Consider the following 18,743-nt stretch of genomic DNA (forward strand, 5'->3'; position numbering starts at 1 on the left):
ACCTACTTGAATGAAGATGTTTGGTTTGAAGCTCATAGCATACCTTTAAAGGCAAATTGACTATAGCAATAGTCTGATTCCTAAATCCTCATCAGAATGAAGTCTTACATAGTCTTCTTGTCGTTTCTACATGTAAACAGGATTATGACTCTCCAGCTCCATAGAATTTCACCAAGGCAATTAATTGTTTGTAATTCCCACTGAGCACTCCCTGCTTATTGGTGCCTGAGATATGCTCTGTCCTGGTTGTACTAATTTGTGATCCAAGATAGCCTTGCCATTTGATTAGTTGAAACAATGTTGTTAAAAGACTGGTCAAATATTAGCCAACAATACTCAAGTATTTAAAGCCTTAGTTTAGTCTCTAATTGCAAAAGCCCCTGTCTCCAAGAAGATTCTAGAGTCCAGTCCTTCACAGGATTTTTAAAGACCACCATACTAGGCCTTCCTTCCCACAGCAAATGTAAAGGACTCTCTTTCTCTGTTGAGCCTAGTTCCTACCGAGGTGTTTGTGACCTGTGCCGCTGTGGTGAAAACTTGCATATGTGTGCTTCATGCTTCTTCCTAAACTTCATGTTTCAGTTCAGGCCTGCTTTTATTATTTGTACCCCGCCCACCTTAGTGAGTTGCCCCAGCCACTCTGGGCGGCTAGGATAACTGGGCAGTAAGAATAACTAGGCCCAAATGATTCAGCCTTAGTTCTCAAATACCTCATATGCATAAGGGAAAAGTAGGTGTTTTGGCTGAGAGCTGTGCTCTGAATGCCAAGGTACCTGCAGGCCATTCACACATGAATTTGGCTGCTCTATGTGAGGCAGCCAGTTAGAGCCCCCTCTCAAGCAAAGGAGCCCTACACACACACACGAATTTAAGAAGTGTTGTGCTGGATCAAACCAAGGACTTATCTAGTCCAGCCTCCTGTTCTCACAGTGGCCAACCAGATGCCTGTGGGAAGCTCACAAGCAGGACATGAGTGTAGCCCCGCTCCCCCCATTTGAGCTCTCAAGCAACTGGCATTCAAAGGCATGCTGCTTCTGATACTGATACCAGAGGTTGTGTACAGCCATTGTGACCCTGAGCTGTAGCTTCTGGAGGAGGAAAACCCCCCAGAAAGTTTTAAGAAATGTCTGAATGTCAGAAAACAGTTAGCTTTGCCTGGGTGTGTGTGTTTAATAGCTGAGGTTTTACTCAGTGTCTAGCTGCACAACTCTCTTACTCATTCAGTTTTCTCTTTGTCTTTTGTTGGTATCCTGGATTTTTTTTGGCCAGCCTGTTTTTTCTGCCATCTCCCCTTTTCCAGTTGCATGGCTCCTTAACTCACCTTGTCTTTCTCGATAACATACAACCATCTCGTGCCCCTTTGATTGTGTCAGTTCTTCCTCCATATTCTTTACCTTTATATGCACATCAGAGGCATCCTTCCTTTCCATACCACCAGGACAACCATACCCTTATTTCTTGCACCTTGTTGCCCCACCCCAATTACTGTTTTAAATTTCATAGGTGGGAGGGTAGTAAATAAAGTAGTTTACTGTTCTTATTTCTCTCTGCTAAACTATGTATAACTTGAGATTTATATATGGATGAGCTTGAGCTTGATGTAACTATCACAGAATAGCTCCGTGCAGATTGACAGGATGCCTTCTTTCATATAATTGTGCCTCTGAGTGTTGGAACCCCCTTTGAAGCACAAAAATTGCTCTGCTGGGATTGGCAGGTGAATCACACCTGTGATACACACTTGTATCCATTTTATAAAAATTGAGATTGCCAGCTTCACAGGCATTGTGATCCCATGTTGGCACTTCAAAAAAATAGTTGTCAATTGAACTCAGTGGCATGTGAGGATGAAACTCTTATCTAAAATTGTTTTTTGTTGTGCGTAGAAGGAAATTCAAGTTAACTGCTTTGGCTCAATTGTAGCGCATCACTAGAGCAAATCGACAAGATACCTGGGTACTGTAACAGACCTGGTTACTGTACTTGCCTATAAAATACTTAGAATCCCTCTTTGCTCTATTGGGATTAATATTCCTGCATTGCGGGGGGTTGGACTAGATGACCCTTGGTGTCCCTTCCAGGTCTACAATCCTATGACTATAATACTCATTGTAATTGCCAGTGTTTTCACTCAAAATATTGCTTGCTTTTTCATTTCAGGGAGGAGCCATCTCCATCCTCACCGCGTTCGAAAGACCAAATGACTTTTCAGGCATGGTATTAATTTCTCCTCTAGTAGTTGCAAGCCCAGATGTAGCAACACCGATCAAGGTAAAAATACAGGCATAAATTAATTTCCAACACACTAGCTAAATGTCAGCTGAGCTTCACACAGTCTCCAGCCAGTAGCTCTTTTTTCCCACCAGTCCTTCCTCTCTGTACATGTCAATTTGCACTAAAAAAGAAAAGAAAAGGGGGAAAGGATTGATTTAAGGTCCTTACTAATTTTAAATGAATTTCAGAGGAAAATTCATGGTCACTATGAAGACTATGGGGCTAAATATGTGTTGGAAACATGTGAATAGTAAAATCCCAGTGGCTGCCTTTTAAGAAAGCACATGAGGCAGCATTGAGAGTGAGAGATATGGAGCAGAGAAACCTGCAAAGACCTAACAACTGGCCTTTGCTGTCACTTTACCTTTACAATCCCCCCCTCCCCGGTTTTTTCCATATTCCAGGTTCATGTTTACCTTTGTAAAGTCACTATGAGTGGAAGGACACTTGACAGTTATAATTCTGCCTAATGACATACATTTATGTGATTAGTGGGCTTGGGAGGCGAAGTTCAACCTGGTTTGCTTTAGCTTCATAGGTTTAGTCTCAGTATTACACAACAAGCAATTTTGAATTTGCTTGCATTTAAGTGGATGTTGAGGGGGGGATGCCCTGAGATTGGAAAAGTAGTCTCCATCCCTATAGCCAGTCCCGTCATCTGTTAATGGTAAGCATGGGAGCATGCATACAGTTGATGCTCTACTCAGACTTTATAATGGTAAAATTTAGATTTTTAGAATGGGGACATATCCTAATCTTCATTATTTATATCAGTGGAATTCAGCTAAGTTTTACTCAGAGAAGATCTATTGAAATGGATGCCCCTAACTTGGACATATTCGTTAGTCTACTCTGAATAAAACATAGTTGAATCCCACCTTAGTCTTGTTAAGAGTGCATGCAGTGCATTTATATGTACCATCATCTAGATCAGGGTTTCCCAAACTTTGGGTCTCCAGCTGTTTTTGGACCACAACTCCCATCATCCTTAGTTAGCAGGACCAGTGCTTGGGGATGATGGGAATTGTAGTCCAAAAACAGCTGAAGACCCAAGTTTGGAAAACCCTGATGTAGATGGATATGCACATAATGAGTTAAATCTACCAACCACAACTCCTGGCAGAAGACACTGTGCAAGAACCTGCTCAGATGAGTTCATTAGCTTTTCCTCAGATATTTTATCTATCAAGGTACTTGTTACACAAAGCTGTTTAATTAAAAGCCTGTTGTTTCACTTAGTATCATCCCCCAGGAAGCCAGGACAACTCATCTCCTCAGGCCAGTGCTAGGAACTAAGCCTAGACAAAACACACAAGGCAGAGTATAAGTAGTAGTGCACAAACAAAGCACAGGGTCACATTCATGTCATATATTTAAAGCACTCTTATACGTCTTTAATAGTCATGGCACCCCCCCCCCAAAAAAAAGAATACTGGTAACTGTAGTTCATTAAGGATGATAGGAAATATAGCTCTATGAGGGGGTCTCCTAACATGTAGAAATATGTGCATTAGTGCCAGTGGAAAGGTGAACTTTTCCAAGTGACTTGAAGTTGCAGGACCACATTTGCATTTCTGGAGAATACATTTATGTCCTAAAATCTCTCTCTTGGCCCATGTGCTAAATGGAGCTCATGAAGCTTTGGTACAAAAGGAGTGTTCCATGGCAATGGCATTTGCAATGCCTGTAAATGCCTCTGAAATCCGTGACTGCTTTGATATTTGGTACCTTGGAGAAACTCTTCATTTCATCCTTTTTATCTTTGCTCTAATACAGTATAATTTCCCAATCCATAGCAACTTTGATGAAGGAGAATGAGAGAATGTTATGTGACTGGGTGTACTTAATGGATTTGTACTCTAGCAAGGTCGCACTTTATACTTTGCAGGAAGTATCTCTGGATACAGTATTTGACATTCAAAGAGACTATAAAACAAAGGCCCAGCTATTTGTTTTCTTGGTTGTCAACATTTCCAAGCAATCACCACTTAATTAGAAGGTAATTTTCAAAAGATCAGAGGAGAATTTTAAATATTGGGCTTGATTGCAAAATGCTTTTAGTGGGAGAAAGAAATACACTTTCCTTCTCTTCTGTGGGCATTTGTATGCTCCGGAAGTTCAGACCTTTTGCATTTAACTCCCAGAGGGCAGGTATGCAATAGATTTCCTTAGTCAATGCCTGCACATTTGTTCTTGTTTATTTGTGTCCCCCTAGAGAATGTGCTTCGCAGAAAGAGTTGCAGCCTAGGCAAATACTGGGTGGATTGCACAGGCGACAATTTGCATTGTAACAGACTGAAATTAGAAGTAAATGGTGATGAGACAAAATTGGACTGCATTGAAAAGTGAAACGCTGCCTCAGTATTAGCTTCTTCAGCAAGGACACTCTCCCTGCTTATTTTGGTGCCAGGAAGAAATGCAGGAGTCCTGAAGCGGGACAAAGATGTGTTGAGGAACACTGCCTGTTGCATCATGCTTGTCCTTGTAAATGGCCGTGGGAACTTTTCCTGCCTTTTCAGTATATTTGTACTAGAGCTGTTAGTTGGCACTTAAGACCGGATCCTCAGCTGGAATATAACATTGATGTGGTGGTACAGCAACAGAGAACCTCAAACCATTTCTGCCACCTGCCGATCTGGCTCCTGCAATTCTCTTCTTTGCTGTCCAAGTTACTAACTACATTCATCTCCCTCAGGTTTTTGCAGCTAAAATACTTAACTTAGTTCTGCCAAACTTGTCCCTGGGATCTATCGACCCAAACGTCATTTCCCGGAATAAGAAAGAGGTGAGAATTTTATTGCTCTTGCAAATCATTGCGGTGTCTGTTCTTGTTTCCCAGTCTTGTCCATTTGTTCTTGCCTCAGCAGTTTGACTGAACTACAAGGGCCAAGTTGCATCTTGGTGCAAACTGATGAAATGCCCTTGGAAAAGGGATGGGACCTTGTCTGTATAGACAATGAGAGAATTTCAAACGGCACTTAGGAGGAGAAAATTTAATCCAGCCTGAAATGACTTAATCCTCATATGTTTTGCATCAGTATTGTGAATCAGGGAAAATTCATTCTGTCATTCTGTGTCCCTGTTCTTCATCTTAATATGGAAGCAAATGGGTTGACTTCATAGTTGCCATGATGCACCAGTGGTGGAGGCTGCCCAGTAGTCAACCTTGCATTTTGCAGTAGCTCTGTAGAAAAGCACCTCCGTGCTGCTTACAGACATTTCCTGAAGCACAGGATGCAAACCTGCATCTGCAGCTGCTAGTAAAACCAGAGATGTCCACAGCAGCTTTAGCATCAAAACAGTAACAAATAAAAATGTTCTTTAAAGGAGAACACAGTCGTGGGCATACAGGGAGGGGGGAATGAATGTAAGCAGAGCCTGACAAAGGATTGCTAGATGGGGTTGTAGTTCATAGTAAAGATCAACTGAACTGACAGGAAATGGCACTCTGGGATTTTGAAAAAAGCAGGAGACTATAGCATGTTAGTGAACACACATTCCTACCAGCTCAGATTTCTCTCAGATGCACTGTAAATATACTGAATGCTGCTAACTCGCTAGGTAAGCTGCATTGCAATGATTAATACATGCTGATGGAGCTCTCACCCTGGAAATGCTAAGAAGGTGTCTGACAGCAAAGTGCCAACAAGATGCCAGCAATGCAGCAAGGTTAAAATGCTTCTTAGCACATCCAGCCTGTTGTAGTCAACATAGTCAACAACACTTGTACTTAACAGAGAGGTCCACACATAGCAGCTTAAGGGAGGATTGGGTGTATGTGGCTAAGTAATTGAGCACATGCTCTGCATTTAGGGTTTCAGATTTGGTCTTTGGTATCTTTCATTGAAGAGTCCATGAGCCAGACTGCATGCTAAATTTCCTGTGTTTCTGGGCTGTTTTACAGGGATGTTTTAACTTAAATTGCTGGCACAGGGGCTTCAACATACCTGTAGCTTGCATAGTAAAAAAAAAACATTAAAATGCTCTTATTGAAATGTATGGGATGGTCCGTGTCTCTCTCCCTCCCCCTCCCCCCCGCAAATTACAGACACACAGGGGCAATAATCCAGATCAGAACCACAGCAGGTGGCAAAGGGTTAAAGCCTTCCAAATCCCCATGCTAGGGTCCCAGCGACTGGTGTAGAAAACAAATCAAATACTTAAAGGCACAGCTACATATTGAGTGTAACTTGTAGTTTGCCCTTCTGATAACAGATCTGGCTAGGAAAGATCCCTGCCTGAGAGAGCCTGGAGAGCCATTATCAGTCAGGCTAGACAATATTTACTAGGAAGAAACAATGGGCCATCTCACCGGAAGGCCACTTTTGGCAAGTTTTCATGGAAGTCATCCAATCCTTATAGTCCACATGTGCAATGTATTGGACCTGTACTAGCAGTAGCAGCTCGCATGGAGTGGTGGTGTTGTGTAGCCACCCTCCCAACACTGGCACAGCATACCTGGACAGTGCTGGGGCAGGGAAGGGCAATGGTGTGGGTAGGACTGTGCAGATGTTGGATTGGCTCCACCAATAAGGCCATGCAGTCCTGCCCCAGCACGGCCCAGTTAACCTGTAGCAACACTGGTGTTGGCCAGGCAACTCTGTGATGCTGTTCCACTGCACTGACCACTACTGCTTAACAAATGGCTTTCGAACCAGGAACACCTCTTTGATGTGTCGTCATACATTACAAATACCTAGCAATTTGGAAATATTGTCTAGTCTGCTGAGATTAGATTTCTTCTGAAACATTACCTATAAAAGTTTGGACAGTTTCTCTCTCTCTCTTTCACACACACACACACACACACACACACACAGCGGTCCCCAGTTTCTTAGTTCCACCTACACTCAGAATCTTCAAAACACGAATTTAGAATCTGCTGGGAACAGCATGGGAATTTGTCTGATATGCACATGAGACTGTATCAGATTAAAAGCCCATCCAGGCCTTTCTAGGGCCTCTTTCTGCACAAGTGTGCTCAAGACACACCTCCCAACACCTGTAGGGTGTGTGTATTAAGACCCACCCTATTATTGTGACTATAGTTTGTTTTAAAACGTTTTTAATGCTGTATTTTCAGTTGATGTAACTCAACTTGGGAACTTATGGTGAAGGGCAGATGATAAATTGAAATTGTAGTAGCAGTAGCAATAACAGAGCCCAGCGATGCAAAAATGCCCAAGGTGAGTCAAAGCTGATCTCTGACTCCAAAGTTTGTCCATCTCTGCTATGTGCACCAGAACTTCCAAGCAATTTGAAAACATTGCCATGTCTTCTGACATTGGGTTACTTCTGAAAAATGACCTATCTGTAGATTGACAGAAATAAATCCCCAGCATTTTAGTGTCACCCACACTCAAAACCTGCAGAATACAAGTTTAGATTGTACTGGGAACAGCCACTATTTACATGCTGCACGTATTCATCTGCCAGACCAATTTCTAGTCTCTATAAATATCATTGGGATGTCCTCCAAGAATTTCCTGACTTGTTTGTGTTCATAGCAGTTTGGTTTTGCAAACCAGGAACTGAAATGTAAATGGTGGATTTGAGACATTTTGATAAAAAAAAAAATTCTTGCTTGTTAAATCTGATGCAAAACTCCAGATGTGTTGGGGTGCAATTTCAAAAGAAAGCAAGGCTGTCACCTAAAATGTGTTTGATGCAAAGGCTGTGTTGCTATAGGTTTATACTTGTCGGGGGTGGGAGGCTTGCCTGCCTTAAAAACCAATAGCCCCTGAATCTGGTTGAACAATCCCTATTGGTCTCATATTATGATGTGCATCTCCATCTGCATTAAGATACATCCAGCTGGTTCAGTGGACCTGAGTGATCATCACAAAGCAGATGGGAATCCAGAATCCAACCTTCTCCCACATAACAGTCTTCCCCTCCTAATCTCTGAAAAGGTCATTAAACCAAATTTTAGGGCTGAAGAACTGTATCAGGAAAGGATCAGGATATTAGGAGGAATTCAACATAGCGCTAAGGAGATCACTCCGTTGGTGCAAGCATTTGTGCTTACCTGATGAAGAAAGCGCTCCCCCTGCACCCTGTTCTGGGGGTTCCCCTGACCGCCACCCCCGAGATGGGGGAAGCCCCGTTTCACTAGCAGTAAGTAGTCCTTCTCTGTGGTTTCACTAACAGGACTGGTTAGATGAACCCAGGCAATAGTTTCTGTGCTGGAAACTTGGGAGGGGGTTGCAAGCATGATTACTCTGCAGTATCAAAGCAACTCTCAATGTTCCAGTGATGTCTATTGTGTTTCCTTCTTGGTTTTGCTTTACTGTACTTACTTAACCGCATTTCTACCATAGTTTTGGTTTTTTTATTTCTTTTCATTTATATCCTGCCCTGCCTCCCAAAGGAGCCCAGGGAGGCAAGCACATCCACAGTTGTTGTTTTTTTAAAAAAAGAAGCATCCTAAAACAGTTAAAAACAGTTTCAATTAAAAAGACAGTTGTGGTTAAAACCTTTATTTCTTCCAGTGACCTCAGGGTTGCTAGGGACAGTATTTTTCAGTCACTGAATGCCTGGATAAACAGGAACGTTTTCAAATAAGTGCATGTTTATTTATCTTACCACTTACATCAAAGATTAATTTAGTGATAACATGTTGTGGGATTGCCACTGATTACATGCTAGAAAGGGCACATTCTTTTCCCTGAATCACAGAGCAAATTCAAGAGCCAGCAGCATATTACTACTGCTGCTATTGCGCCATTTTATAGCTGCATTTTTTTTTAAAAAAAAAAGCATGAGGTTTTCATAAAATTAGTATAATTTACTATATGTTTTAGGAACTTGTTTGTTCATTATGCATTTGAAAATGTGTTTGGAAATAGGATATTATATCCAAATTTTGCATGATGGCTCCTGATAGCGAGCAACAAGTTTTTGTCTATGGTTGGATACAGTTGGTCACCATTTTGACTCATGATGCCATTCCAGGGCTTGTGGTTTCTTGCTCCTGTCAAGGCACTGCCAGGAGTGAGGGAGGAGTAAAATGTGGGGGGGGGGGGGGTTGAGCAGCCTATTGTAGCATACAGCTTGTTTGTGTTAAACAACAGCTAAACGTTAACTATGGTTTTATTTAGTGGATGGGTGAATTATTACATTTGTATCCCACCATTTCTTTAAGGAGCTCAAGGTGGTATACATAGTTCTGCCCCTCCCATTTTATCCTCACAACAACCCTGTGAGATAGGTTAGGAGATGTGACCGTGATTGGCCCAAGGTCACCCAGGGAGCTTCACAGCCGCCGAGTGGGGATTTCAACCAGGTCTGACACTTTAAGCACTACACCACACTGGTTTAAGGTCATGTGTGAACCACACCTTTGACTCCATCCTGTTTACTAACATTAGAAGGAAAACACAGGCAACACAAGCGTTTAAGGGAAACTTACAGGCATTGAGGAGCATCCATTTTGAGATGAATCATCTCTGCCCATTCTTCCTCTCTATATGCCCCATTCTACGTGGTCACATCAGCTGCCCTGGTCACTAACATCCCAGCAAAAGTTGTTTAGTTTTTTTTAAAAAACTCTCTCCTGAATTAGGATTAAAAAATAAAAAATCAGCATATAACAAGGCTAGGAACAAGAAACAAAGAAAACCCCATTAGGCTATTTCCTGGCATTTGTGGCTTTGCATATGAGGGTGGCGAAGGTGGTACGTCATATGAATTTATCTACATTATTTTATTCGGCGGGAAGAGGACGTCTGTCACTCCGCCCACCCACTCCTTTGTGATTTTTCTTCCCCCAAGAATTCTTTTATCTGTTGTTCGTTGGGGAAGCAGCTTGAGGCTGGGCTGCCTGCACGTGGTGCTGTGTCACAGCACCAAACAAACAACTTGGCAGCTTTTAGTCTGCAGCCAGTTGCTAAGTAGCCGGAGCAACCCAGCACTTTTGTTTAAATTGGAGGAGAAAAGTCAAATTGGCCCGGGTGAAAATGTCAGAGCACACCCAGGTGCTGAGAAAGGGAGTTGGCAAAATTGCATGCACTCGCCTCAGTTGTTCCGTTAGCCATCTCTTTTTTCTTCTTCTTCTTCCCTGAAAGCACATTAAACAGGAAACCAGACCTTTCTAAAGCAAGGTTTCTCCTGAGCAGAAATGGGAGGAGGACAGTGAAGAAGCAGGGTTTAGGGGTCAGCAAACTTTTTCAGCAGGGGGCCAGTCCACTGTCCCTCAGAACTTGTGGGGGGCCGGGGGGGGAATGAATGAATTCCTATGCCCCACAAATAACCCAGATATGCATTTTAAATAAAAGGACACATTCTACTCATGTAAAAACATGCTGACCGCGAACCAGATTTAGAAGGCGATTGGACTGGATCCAGCCCCCGGGCCTTAATTTGCCTACTCATGGTTTAGATAAAGGCAAGGGAAGAAATGCCTTGATTCATACTTGGCTACTTATTTAGAGTGGACTGTTTGCAACCAAGTTATCCCATTGGTGCAGGGACTTAGGGACTTCCACCTGTACAGAAGGATTTCCTTTCCCTCCTCTCTTCCCCCATCCAGGCAAACAAAATCTGTTCTAGGTTTCCCCACAACCTTCCCATGTACCCCTTAGGCACAGGGACACAGCCCAGCATTTCTAAGAAAAACATATTTCTGAAGGAGAAATAGAGGCACAGGTTGACTGTGCCCCACATTTCCCCAACAACACTTTTGCACCCAAGCTGTGTTTCAGTATTTGACTAGAAAGCATATCTGCCTTCAAAAAAATCAAAGCAACCGCCCCAAACCAACAAGAAACTGAACTTCTGGCACATGCAGCATCTCCCATGAGTATTGAGCAAAGTCCATTTCAGAAAAACCATGATATCTGCTGTCCATACTTACTCTTTACACAGCTGCGGAGATAAGCACTGCCAGGCAGTTTCCAGTGGCCTGAACCCTCAGGAGGGCGCACCACGTACCCCACATGCTGGCTCCAGCCACCCTGCTCCTCTCATTGCTGGTCCACTGGTTTTCCTTTGTCCAGTGCTTAAGCCCAGGTGGCTGTGGCTGGCAGCCGCCATTTTAATTACCCCACAATGCTTTTGGGGCCCCAAGACTGCGCTGCTTTAAAGCAATAGTACATAGAGCTCCAGAAGCATTGTGGGGGGATTAAAACAATAGATGGTAGCATTTGCTGGCTAAATTGGCTTTTCTTTTTTGCTGCTGCTGTGCCTGCCTTCTATTGTCCAGGGAAGAGAAGGGCCCCCTGCTGTGCCAAGGGCCACTACAGGGAGTGGGGGCAGCAGGAGCCCCACCAGACTCAGTGGTGGCCCTCTTCTCCCCCCTCTACTGTAATGAGATGGAATGGCTGCTACCAACTGAGGGAAGAAGGAGTTAATCTCACAGCAGAGTCCATGGAATTCTGTGATGAGTCAAAAGAGAAAGGAGGTTGATGCTCTCTTATTGTTAATATAATTGATGTATCACTATGTCCTGCTTAATTTTGAAATATTTTGGCATTGAGATGCTTATTGATACTTTGTGTTGATTTTTCAAAAAACGAATTGTATTGTTTTTGTTGCTGTATATTATGACCTGCTTTGAACATGGTTTTCTGTAGAAGGCAGCATATAAATTAAAACCTCTCATGTGACTGCAGTCAAAACTGAGAACCTTTGTGGAGGCTTCACCACATGAGAAGAGGGTGTCTGTCCATTAAAATGTGCTGCCTTTAAAGCAAGTATCCGTTGAGGAGTTGGTTAAGCCATAAAATGTTCATTATATGTCCCTTTTATTTCAACAGGTTGACTCTTACACCACAGACCCGCTGATTTACCATGGCGGCATGAAAGTCTCCTTCGTCATCCAGTTGCTGAATGCCATTGCCAAAATAGAGCGTGCGCTCCCCAAACTGACTCTTCCTCTGCTGGTGCTCCATGGTTCACCTGACAAACTCTGCGATATCAAAGGCTCTTATTTGCTGATGGATACGGCACCAAGCCAGGATAAAACTCTCAAGGTTATCTTGGCTTTTTTTGTAGGATTAAGGGATCGGTGTTTACTGCTTGGCAGTTCGATTAGGCTCCTTTCTGATTGATGTAAGGCACTGTAGAGGAAAACCTCACCTGGGGGAGAGGCCTGTGACAACTTCTCTATCTTCCACAGGGTGAAATGAGTTAAATTCTGGGGCAATACTTAAGTAGGCCTAAGCACATTTATTTGGAAATAAATACCACTGGACGGCACCCAGCTAATTTAGAGTAGACCTGCTAAAATTAATGAACCCAGTTAGCCGTGTCCATTAATTTCACTGGGTCTATTCTGAGTAGGGTGAACATTCTATTGATTTCAGCCAAAACACAAGGAAGTTAACATGAAGAGGCAGCAATTAGTACAACAGGCTAGCCAGCTCTCCCTTGATGCTGTTAGTAATGGGAAGCATGTGCAGAAAAACAAAAACGGGGAGTGCAATACCTACTAGGATTTCACAAGCATAAAATATTTAAATTACACTTAATTTTTATTCATTCGATGTTTGAGTGAACATCTGCTCTAGCAATAGGAGAGTAAACAAAAAAGAGGGATAGAATGTATTTTTATCAGGTGTTGATGAGCAGCTTGAAACAAGCTGCCTTTCGAGCCATTTTGAAGTATTTATGAAGAATTACAGTGCATGCAGTGTAGTTTTGTACAAAAGGGATGGTGCATGCTGAAATTCGGCACCTGCTTTCAGTCCATGGTTACAAACAGTAGTTAAGATCAGTTGAACAAGGGAGAGATGTGGGGCTTCTTTTTCAATCTCTGTTTGGTTTTGTGACGCTAGCATTACCACTCTGTGTGCAACAGAGCATTAGGAGAAAGATGACTTGTTAGTACATGTTAAAGTGCTAGTCTAAAGTGCAGTTCTATTTTAGCAGGCCACAGTTGCTTGCAGGATGTGAAGGGTGTTATTGTAAGCTTGTGGAGTTCATTCATATACTACACAGTGTCTGTTGTGCAATCCTAACCCCCACCCTTGCAGTTGATGGTGGCGAGAGCAGGGGTTTAGGATGGCACATAGTGTCCTCTTCTCTGGACCTCCACTGGCAGAGAGGAGTTGTGGGTGCCAGTGGTGGTGGGTAAACCTTTGCCCTGGCAGACAGGAAGCTACCACTGTCAGTAGGCAGCAGAAAGCCCCCAAATGGGTCGTTTTGATGCATGGTGCCAACATCTTTGGATGCATTGGGTCATATTCAACTAGGTTTTACTCAAAGAAGATCTGTTGAAATTGATGGGTCTGCATAGCTGTGGCTTTGTGCCGTTAACCGTGCTTGTTCCTTCTCTTTGCAGGTGTATGACGAGGCTTACCATGCCCTCCACAAAGAGCTTCCTGAGGTGACTGCATCTGTCCTTAAGGAAATACAGTCATGGATTAGTCAGAAACTCTCAGCAGCTGAAGAAGCCCGTCACTCTTAAAGAAAAGCTGGCTTGAGACCTTCTTAAATGGTTGTGGGGCTATTCCGGGAAGATATTTTTTCCTTTTCTGTTTTTTACAACCTCTTTTCGGGGGCAAAAATGTTTCTCTTAAAGGGACTCCTGAAACACGTTATTTTTAAACAGACATTTCCTGTGGCGTTGTGGGGAGGGGGGTTGCCACGCAGCCGTTTAAAGGGCGCTTCCTTCCCAGGAGAAAGAGCTATGGGAATGTTGTATCAGTACAGACTTCCCGGCTGGGGGTGCTGCTTTAAGGGACTTCCTTGAATCCCCCCTCAAAGCCCACAACACTCTCTAAACATGTTCTTTGTTGTCCAGGGAGTTCCTGAGGTGCTGAGGTATTTTTTTCCATTTTTTTAATATTGCAATAATCTTCGGAATGTTTTAAAAAATAATTGGCATCTTCCATGTCATTCAGTTTCTACTCTTGCCAGGTGACAATTCCTCCCTCCTCTACTTCCAAGGCTACAAAACAGGCCCGAAGGGAAACGTCGTTTATCAGATGGAGATGGAGCTAGGAAGGAAGTTAGGCTGCTGGCGGAGTCTCTTCCTGTGTGAATTCTGGCCATGACTGTGCTTAGATTTAGGGCCAGGCCAGGCCGAAAGGGCCTCTCAGCCCTCAGGGCTTTGAGAACAAGGAGGAGTCCAGCAGACCACAGGAACAGCGCAAGCAGCACTCTAGATGTAGCGCTGTTTAGTGATCAGCCCCCAAAATGACGCCACTGAGGAACAGGACTAACATAGAAGTCTACAAGTCTTAAGGCGTAGACTCTTAAGCACACAAAAGAGATGCTGATGATGTTACTTCTGCTTCCAGAAACCAAATCCTTCTTCTGTGCAAGAACTGTAATCTGTAAATATGCGTAGGGGCTGCTTTTCTTGTTATTTGTGTTAACTGATAACTTAAGATGTAAAGTCAAAAGTTATATTTAAAGAAAAATATTAAATATAATATATAACGTCTCTATAGGTCATTCAGAGGTATCTAAAGGAGGAGGAACAGAGTATAGAATGAAGGCAGGAGATGTCACTTCTGCAACGTGTGTCCCTTTAGGGGATTTCCAGGCGGCACAAGTTGAACTCTGCCATATGAATGCAATTGCCACTTGAAAACCAGGGAGTAGCCACCCGTTGCTTTTCCACAGTTCTCACACTCCTATTCCTCCTTTTAATTAGGATGGACCAGACATAAACAACTTGCCTTTGGGGTAGGGTAGTGTTTGTCTCCCTATTCTTTTATTTTATCCATGGTTGGAAGGAAATAAGGGGAAGGAGTGAAAGAAAGAAGCCAAAGTAATGGAAGAGTCAGGGACAGGAGGCGATTGTAAAAGTTACTGGATTCTCAGAGGTACATGGGGGCCCTGGAAGCTTGACTAGCAGAGTACTAGGGCTAGCATTTTTTGGCAATACTTAATTGAGAAGGGGAAAATGGGCAGTGCTAAGAATTGAAAAGAGCCACCTGTTGGGTGAAAGTGCTTGTTGCATATGAGGAAGATATTGAGGAGGGGTGAGGAAATGGATAAAATGGGCTGTTTATGGTACGCATCTCTGAGGGAGGGGATTTGAGAGCAAGATAGTTATGTGGAATCTCTTAATCACAACAACTTTGGGGTATTAGCTTTTACTAAGACTAGCTCCTTGGCCAGCCCAGACACATCTGCACCAGGAAAATTTGGAGGAGCAGCCCATGGCTAGTCAAAAACATGCCACCTAGCTATGAAACAGTGCTTTCAGGCAGCCCAAAATTGCCATGTTTGTTGAAAGTCTATGTAAAAGTGCCCCCCTCCACCCTAACCAACGTGAGGATTATGAGGTGCCTGCCAACTTTGCTTTGCAGCAGAGTTCTTCTATTTACTACTATTTCCCCCTCTAGAATAACCCAGTTAGCACTGCTGAGCTAGTCTCCTGTTAAAGTGACTTGGAAAGAGAATCAGTTTAAAAGTTTTCCATTGGGTGCCTACCATGATCTTTCTACAAGAGTGCCAGTCCTGCTTTTTCCATGCATTTCTGCTCTAGAGGTGTATGGATAGTGGATAGGACTTTATATAATAGATGCCCAGCAGGAGTTTGAACTCTTTTCACCTGCTGGTCTTTCAGCTTTGCACTGGGGGGCGAACAACACAGCATTCCCCACTGTTGAGATTTTTCAGCTGGACCAGTAGTCTGTATTGCAAAACCACCCAGATTATGACAGTTTCACTTCCCACCTCCAAAGCCAGTTCCTTTTGGGAACTGTGAAAGAGAACTTTGTGTAATAACAAACAGCCCCCGAATCTAACTTTAATTAGCTCTGATCTGTTCTCTAATAAGGGTGTGAGTGGCAGAAGCTTAACACATCACAAGACCTCAGCAAGAGAAGCACTGTAGGAGTAACAGTCGCCTGGTTTGCACAGACTTTTGCAACTGCTAGCAGTTCATCCAGATTTTTTAAAAAGGCCCCTTTTGTTATAGAATTAATTGTGACCATTTCAGGGTGCTTAAAATTTCCTTTGACAGGCCCCGGATTAATTATTGGTTGCAGATTTTATCAGTCATTTCACATCACAGAGGACTTGCCCTACCATAAGAGCTCAGCCGACTGAACCGGTGCAGCTGTAGTTGTGGCCTGTGAGTTACTAAAATGGAGACTGGGCTATGGGAGAACAGCATGCTTGCCGTTGCATATGGGTGGTGGGAATTATTTCAGCGGCAAAAGCCCAGTGAATTAGATACACTATTGTTCTTCTGGCTTCATAATAGGCTTCTTTTCCTGTTCCACGAGCTGAAGGAACAGGCAATATTGCAAGGGTGGTGACTAGCTAAGGATTAATGCCCTTGCATTTATAAGCCTTAAAAAAATAATCAGGTAAGCTGCATGGATAAGCAGCAGTTGGCACAGAAATAGAAGCACTCAAAATGCATATTGCACATTAAAACGGCAATCAAGGTGGAGAGTATTCCAAAGATGTGCATGTTAGCTTAATTCTTCACCTATTCAGATCAACTGGGAGTTTAGCCACAGTGTGAGAAATCTAGGTCAGTGCTGGCTGCCTTGGAGGAGAAGTGCTTTTTCGCATTTAACTCCTACACACATGAGCACTGCTGTGCTGGCCTCTATTGTATACATGCCCAAAAGAGGTTCTAAGTTCAGTGCCTTTGAATAAATTTGTCCAGAGAAAGCCTGCTGTAACTCCTGAGCTTTGAAGCAATAGATAAAGAAGAGTTAGAACAGACTTCCCCAGCCTGGTACCCTCCAGATGTTTTGAACTATAGTCCCCATCCCCCTGACCATTGCCAGTGGTGGCTGGGACTGGCAGGAGTAGCTGTGATCTTCAGGATCACAGGTTGGAGACAAATGGATTGGAAACTATGTTTATTCAACTGTCAAAGTCATGCATAGGTTTGAAAAACCAGACACTTACTTAATGGGAAAGTGATAGCTACTGTTATTGGGAAAGTGATAGCTACTGTTCGTTCATTTTGCTAAGGACTATGCATTTGGGGAAATGCAGCCCAGAGAGTAAGTTAGGGAGGTTATGTTCCTTTAAGAGCAAATAGAAGCTGGCCACCTTCACATAGGCCTATTGAGCTTCCATCTGCCATGGAGCTTTTAAAAGAATAGAACTAACTGCTTAAGTATTGCTTTCCAAAAGGGGGAGGGGCAATTTAAATAATACTCATTTGCTAGATGTTGGGGAATTCGAAAAAAGACTTCTATTCCTGCTGGGATAGAATAAACAACAGTTTGTAAACTGAATTGTGCTGGATCAACACCAGTGAAGGCTCTAAAACAAAAAATCATTTCTGCTGTAGTTAAACCTGTCAAGTCTAAGCTTGCTCATGCTGGGAAGTTGGACTTCTGCAGTGTCCTAAAGAAAGCAACTTGGTGAGCAACCACAGCTGGCAGCCAGGGGCAGTGTTTGGATTGTTGCAGGAAAACAAGGGCAGAGCCACAGGCTGCATTATGGCCATAGCTGTGGCCTCTTGCACCTGCCCTGAGAAAAAAGAGAGAGATTGTAGTGGTGATCTTCAGGAGCCTGCCTTGCTAATCAACATTAAACCAACTGAAGCTCCTTGGGGCTGCCCTACCTCAGGCCTGCACAACTTGTGACCCACCAAACTGACTACAACCTCGCCTGTAGCCTGCAAAGTCTTCTGCTTTTACAATCCTAGACATGCATCAGAAGTGGGAGTTTTACAGAGTCTCAGATATTGGTGAGTGAGCTGTTATTCAGCTTGGCAGGTGACAAATTGCACAGGCCTGCCCTACCTTAAAATCACAAACTGGAGTTCACCAGAAGCATCTACAATTGTTTGATGCATGCAGTTTCTGGAGAGCAAAGTTCTCCAGAACTTGTATCAGCTTCCAGACTGCTGTGCTGGGGACCAACGGAGTTTCCCCCTCTTTGAGAACTTAGTTCCTTTATGACAGAGCAATAGTTGTGTGTAACTAATGTATATAACCGCCATCATATGCACCGGACATGGCATGACAACCAGCCTTCCCATAACATGTCTGGCACAACGTTTTATAATGAGCCTGCTCTTTTTATATCAGTCACCTTACCACTTTGATGACATTATCTTACCAAGATAACTTATTTTTCCAAGTAATTCCTGTGCCACTGTTTCTGCTCGTTTCATTTGTGCTCCAACTCACACAGTACTAGACACTCAACATACATACACACTTGAAATGCCTGTATTTACAGCGAGGAGAATGTGTACAACTTAGATTCTTTTGAGAGAAAAAGAAAAATAATATGTATATGAACACTAATAATAAAGATATGTTTTTTTGAGTATGGCATGATTGAGAGCATTTGTACCTACCCAATTATATCAAGAGCTGCCAAGGTGTTTGGTTGTTGCTCTTTTGTAAACAACAACAGTGCTTTTACCCAGTTAATATTTGATAAATAGACCAGGGATCTCGTTAACCAAAGGGGAGTAACTCAGGGACATTCTGCAAATGATAATTCAAGTCTTTACCACACTAAAGACTGGGGCCTTTGGGAATGCAAACCCAGGTTAGAACAGGATTTAGTAGCACGTGCTCATTCTC

General features: G+C 43.1%; 1 protein-coding gene across 10 annotated transcripts in view; it reads left to right on the plus strand.

The window, feature by feature from the left end:
* Window positions 1-18,480, plus strand: part of MGLL (monoglyceride lipase) — a 90,852-nt gene extending 72,372 nt beyond the window's left edge. For all 10 annotated transcript variants that reach the window (XM_080996966.1, XM_080996962.1, XM_080996965.1 and 7 more), the window contains 4 exons: window positions 2,161-2,271; window positions 4,970-5,059; window positions 12,030-12,245; window positions 13,556-18,480. In XM_080996966.1, the coding sequence (XP_080853092.1) occupies window positions 2,161-2,271; window positions 4,970-5,059; window positions 12,030-12,245; window positions 13,556-13,681 (543 nt within the window). In that variant the 3' untranslated portion in view covers window positions 13,682-18,480. The remainder of the gene's footprint in view (window positions 1-2,160; window positions 2,272-4,969; window positions 5,060-12,029; window positions 12,246-13,555) is intronic.
* Window positions 18,481-18,743: the final 263 nt, after the last annotated feature.

The sequence above is a fragment of the Podarcis pityusensis genome (genome assembly GCF_964106645.2).
Source record: "Podarcis pityusensis genome assembly, chromosome: 2".
Lineage (NCBI taxonomy): Eukaryota > Metazoa > Chordata > Lepidosauria > Squamata > Lacertidae > Podarcis > Podarcis pityusensis.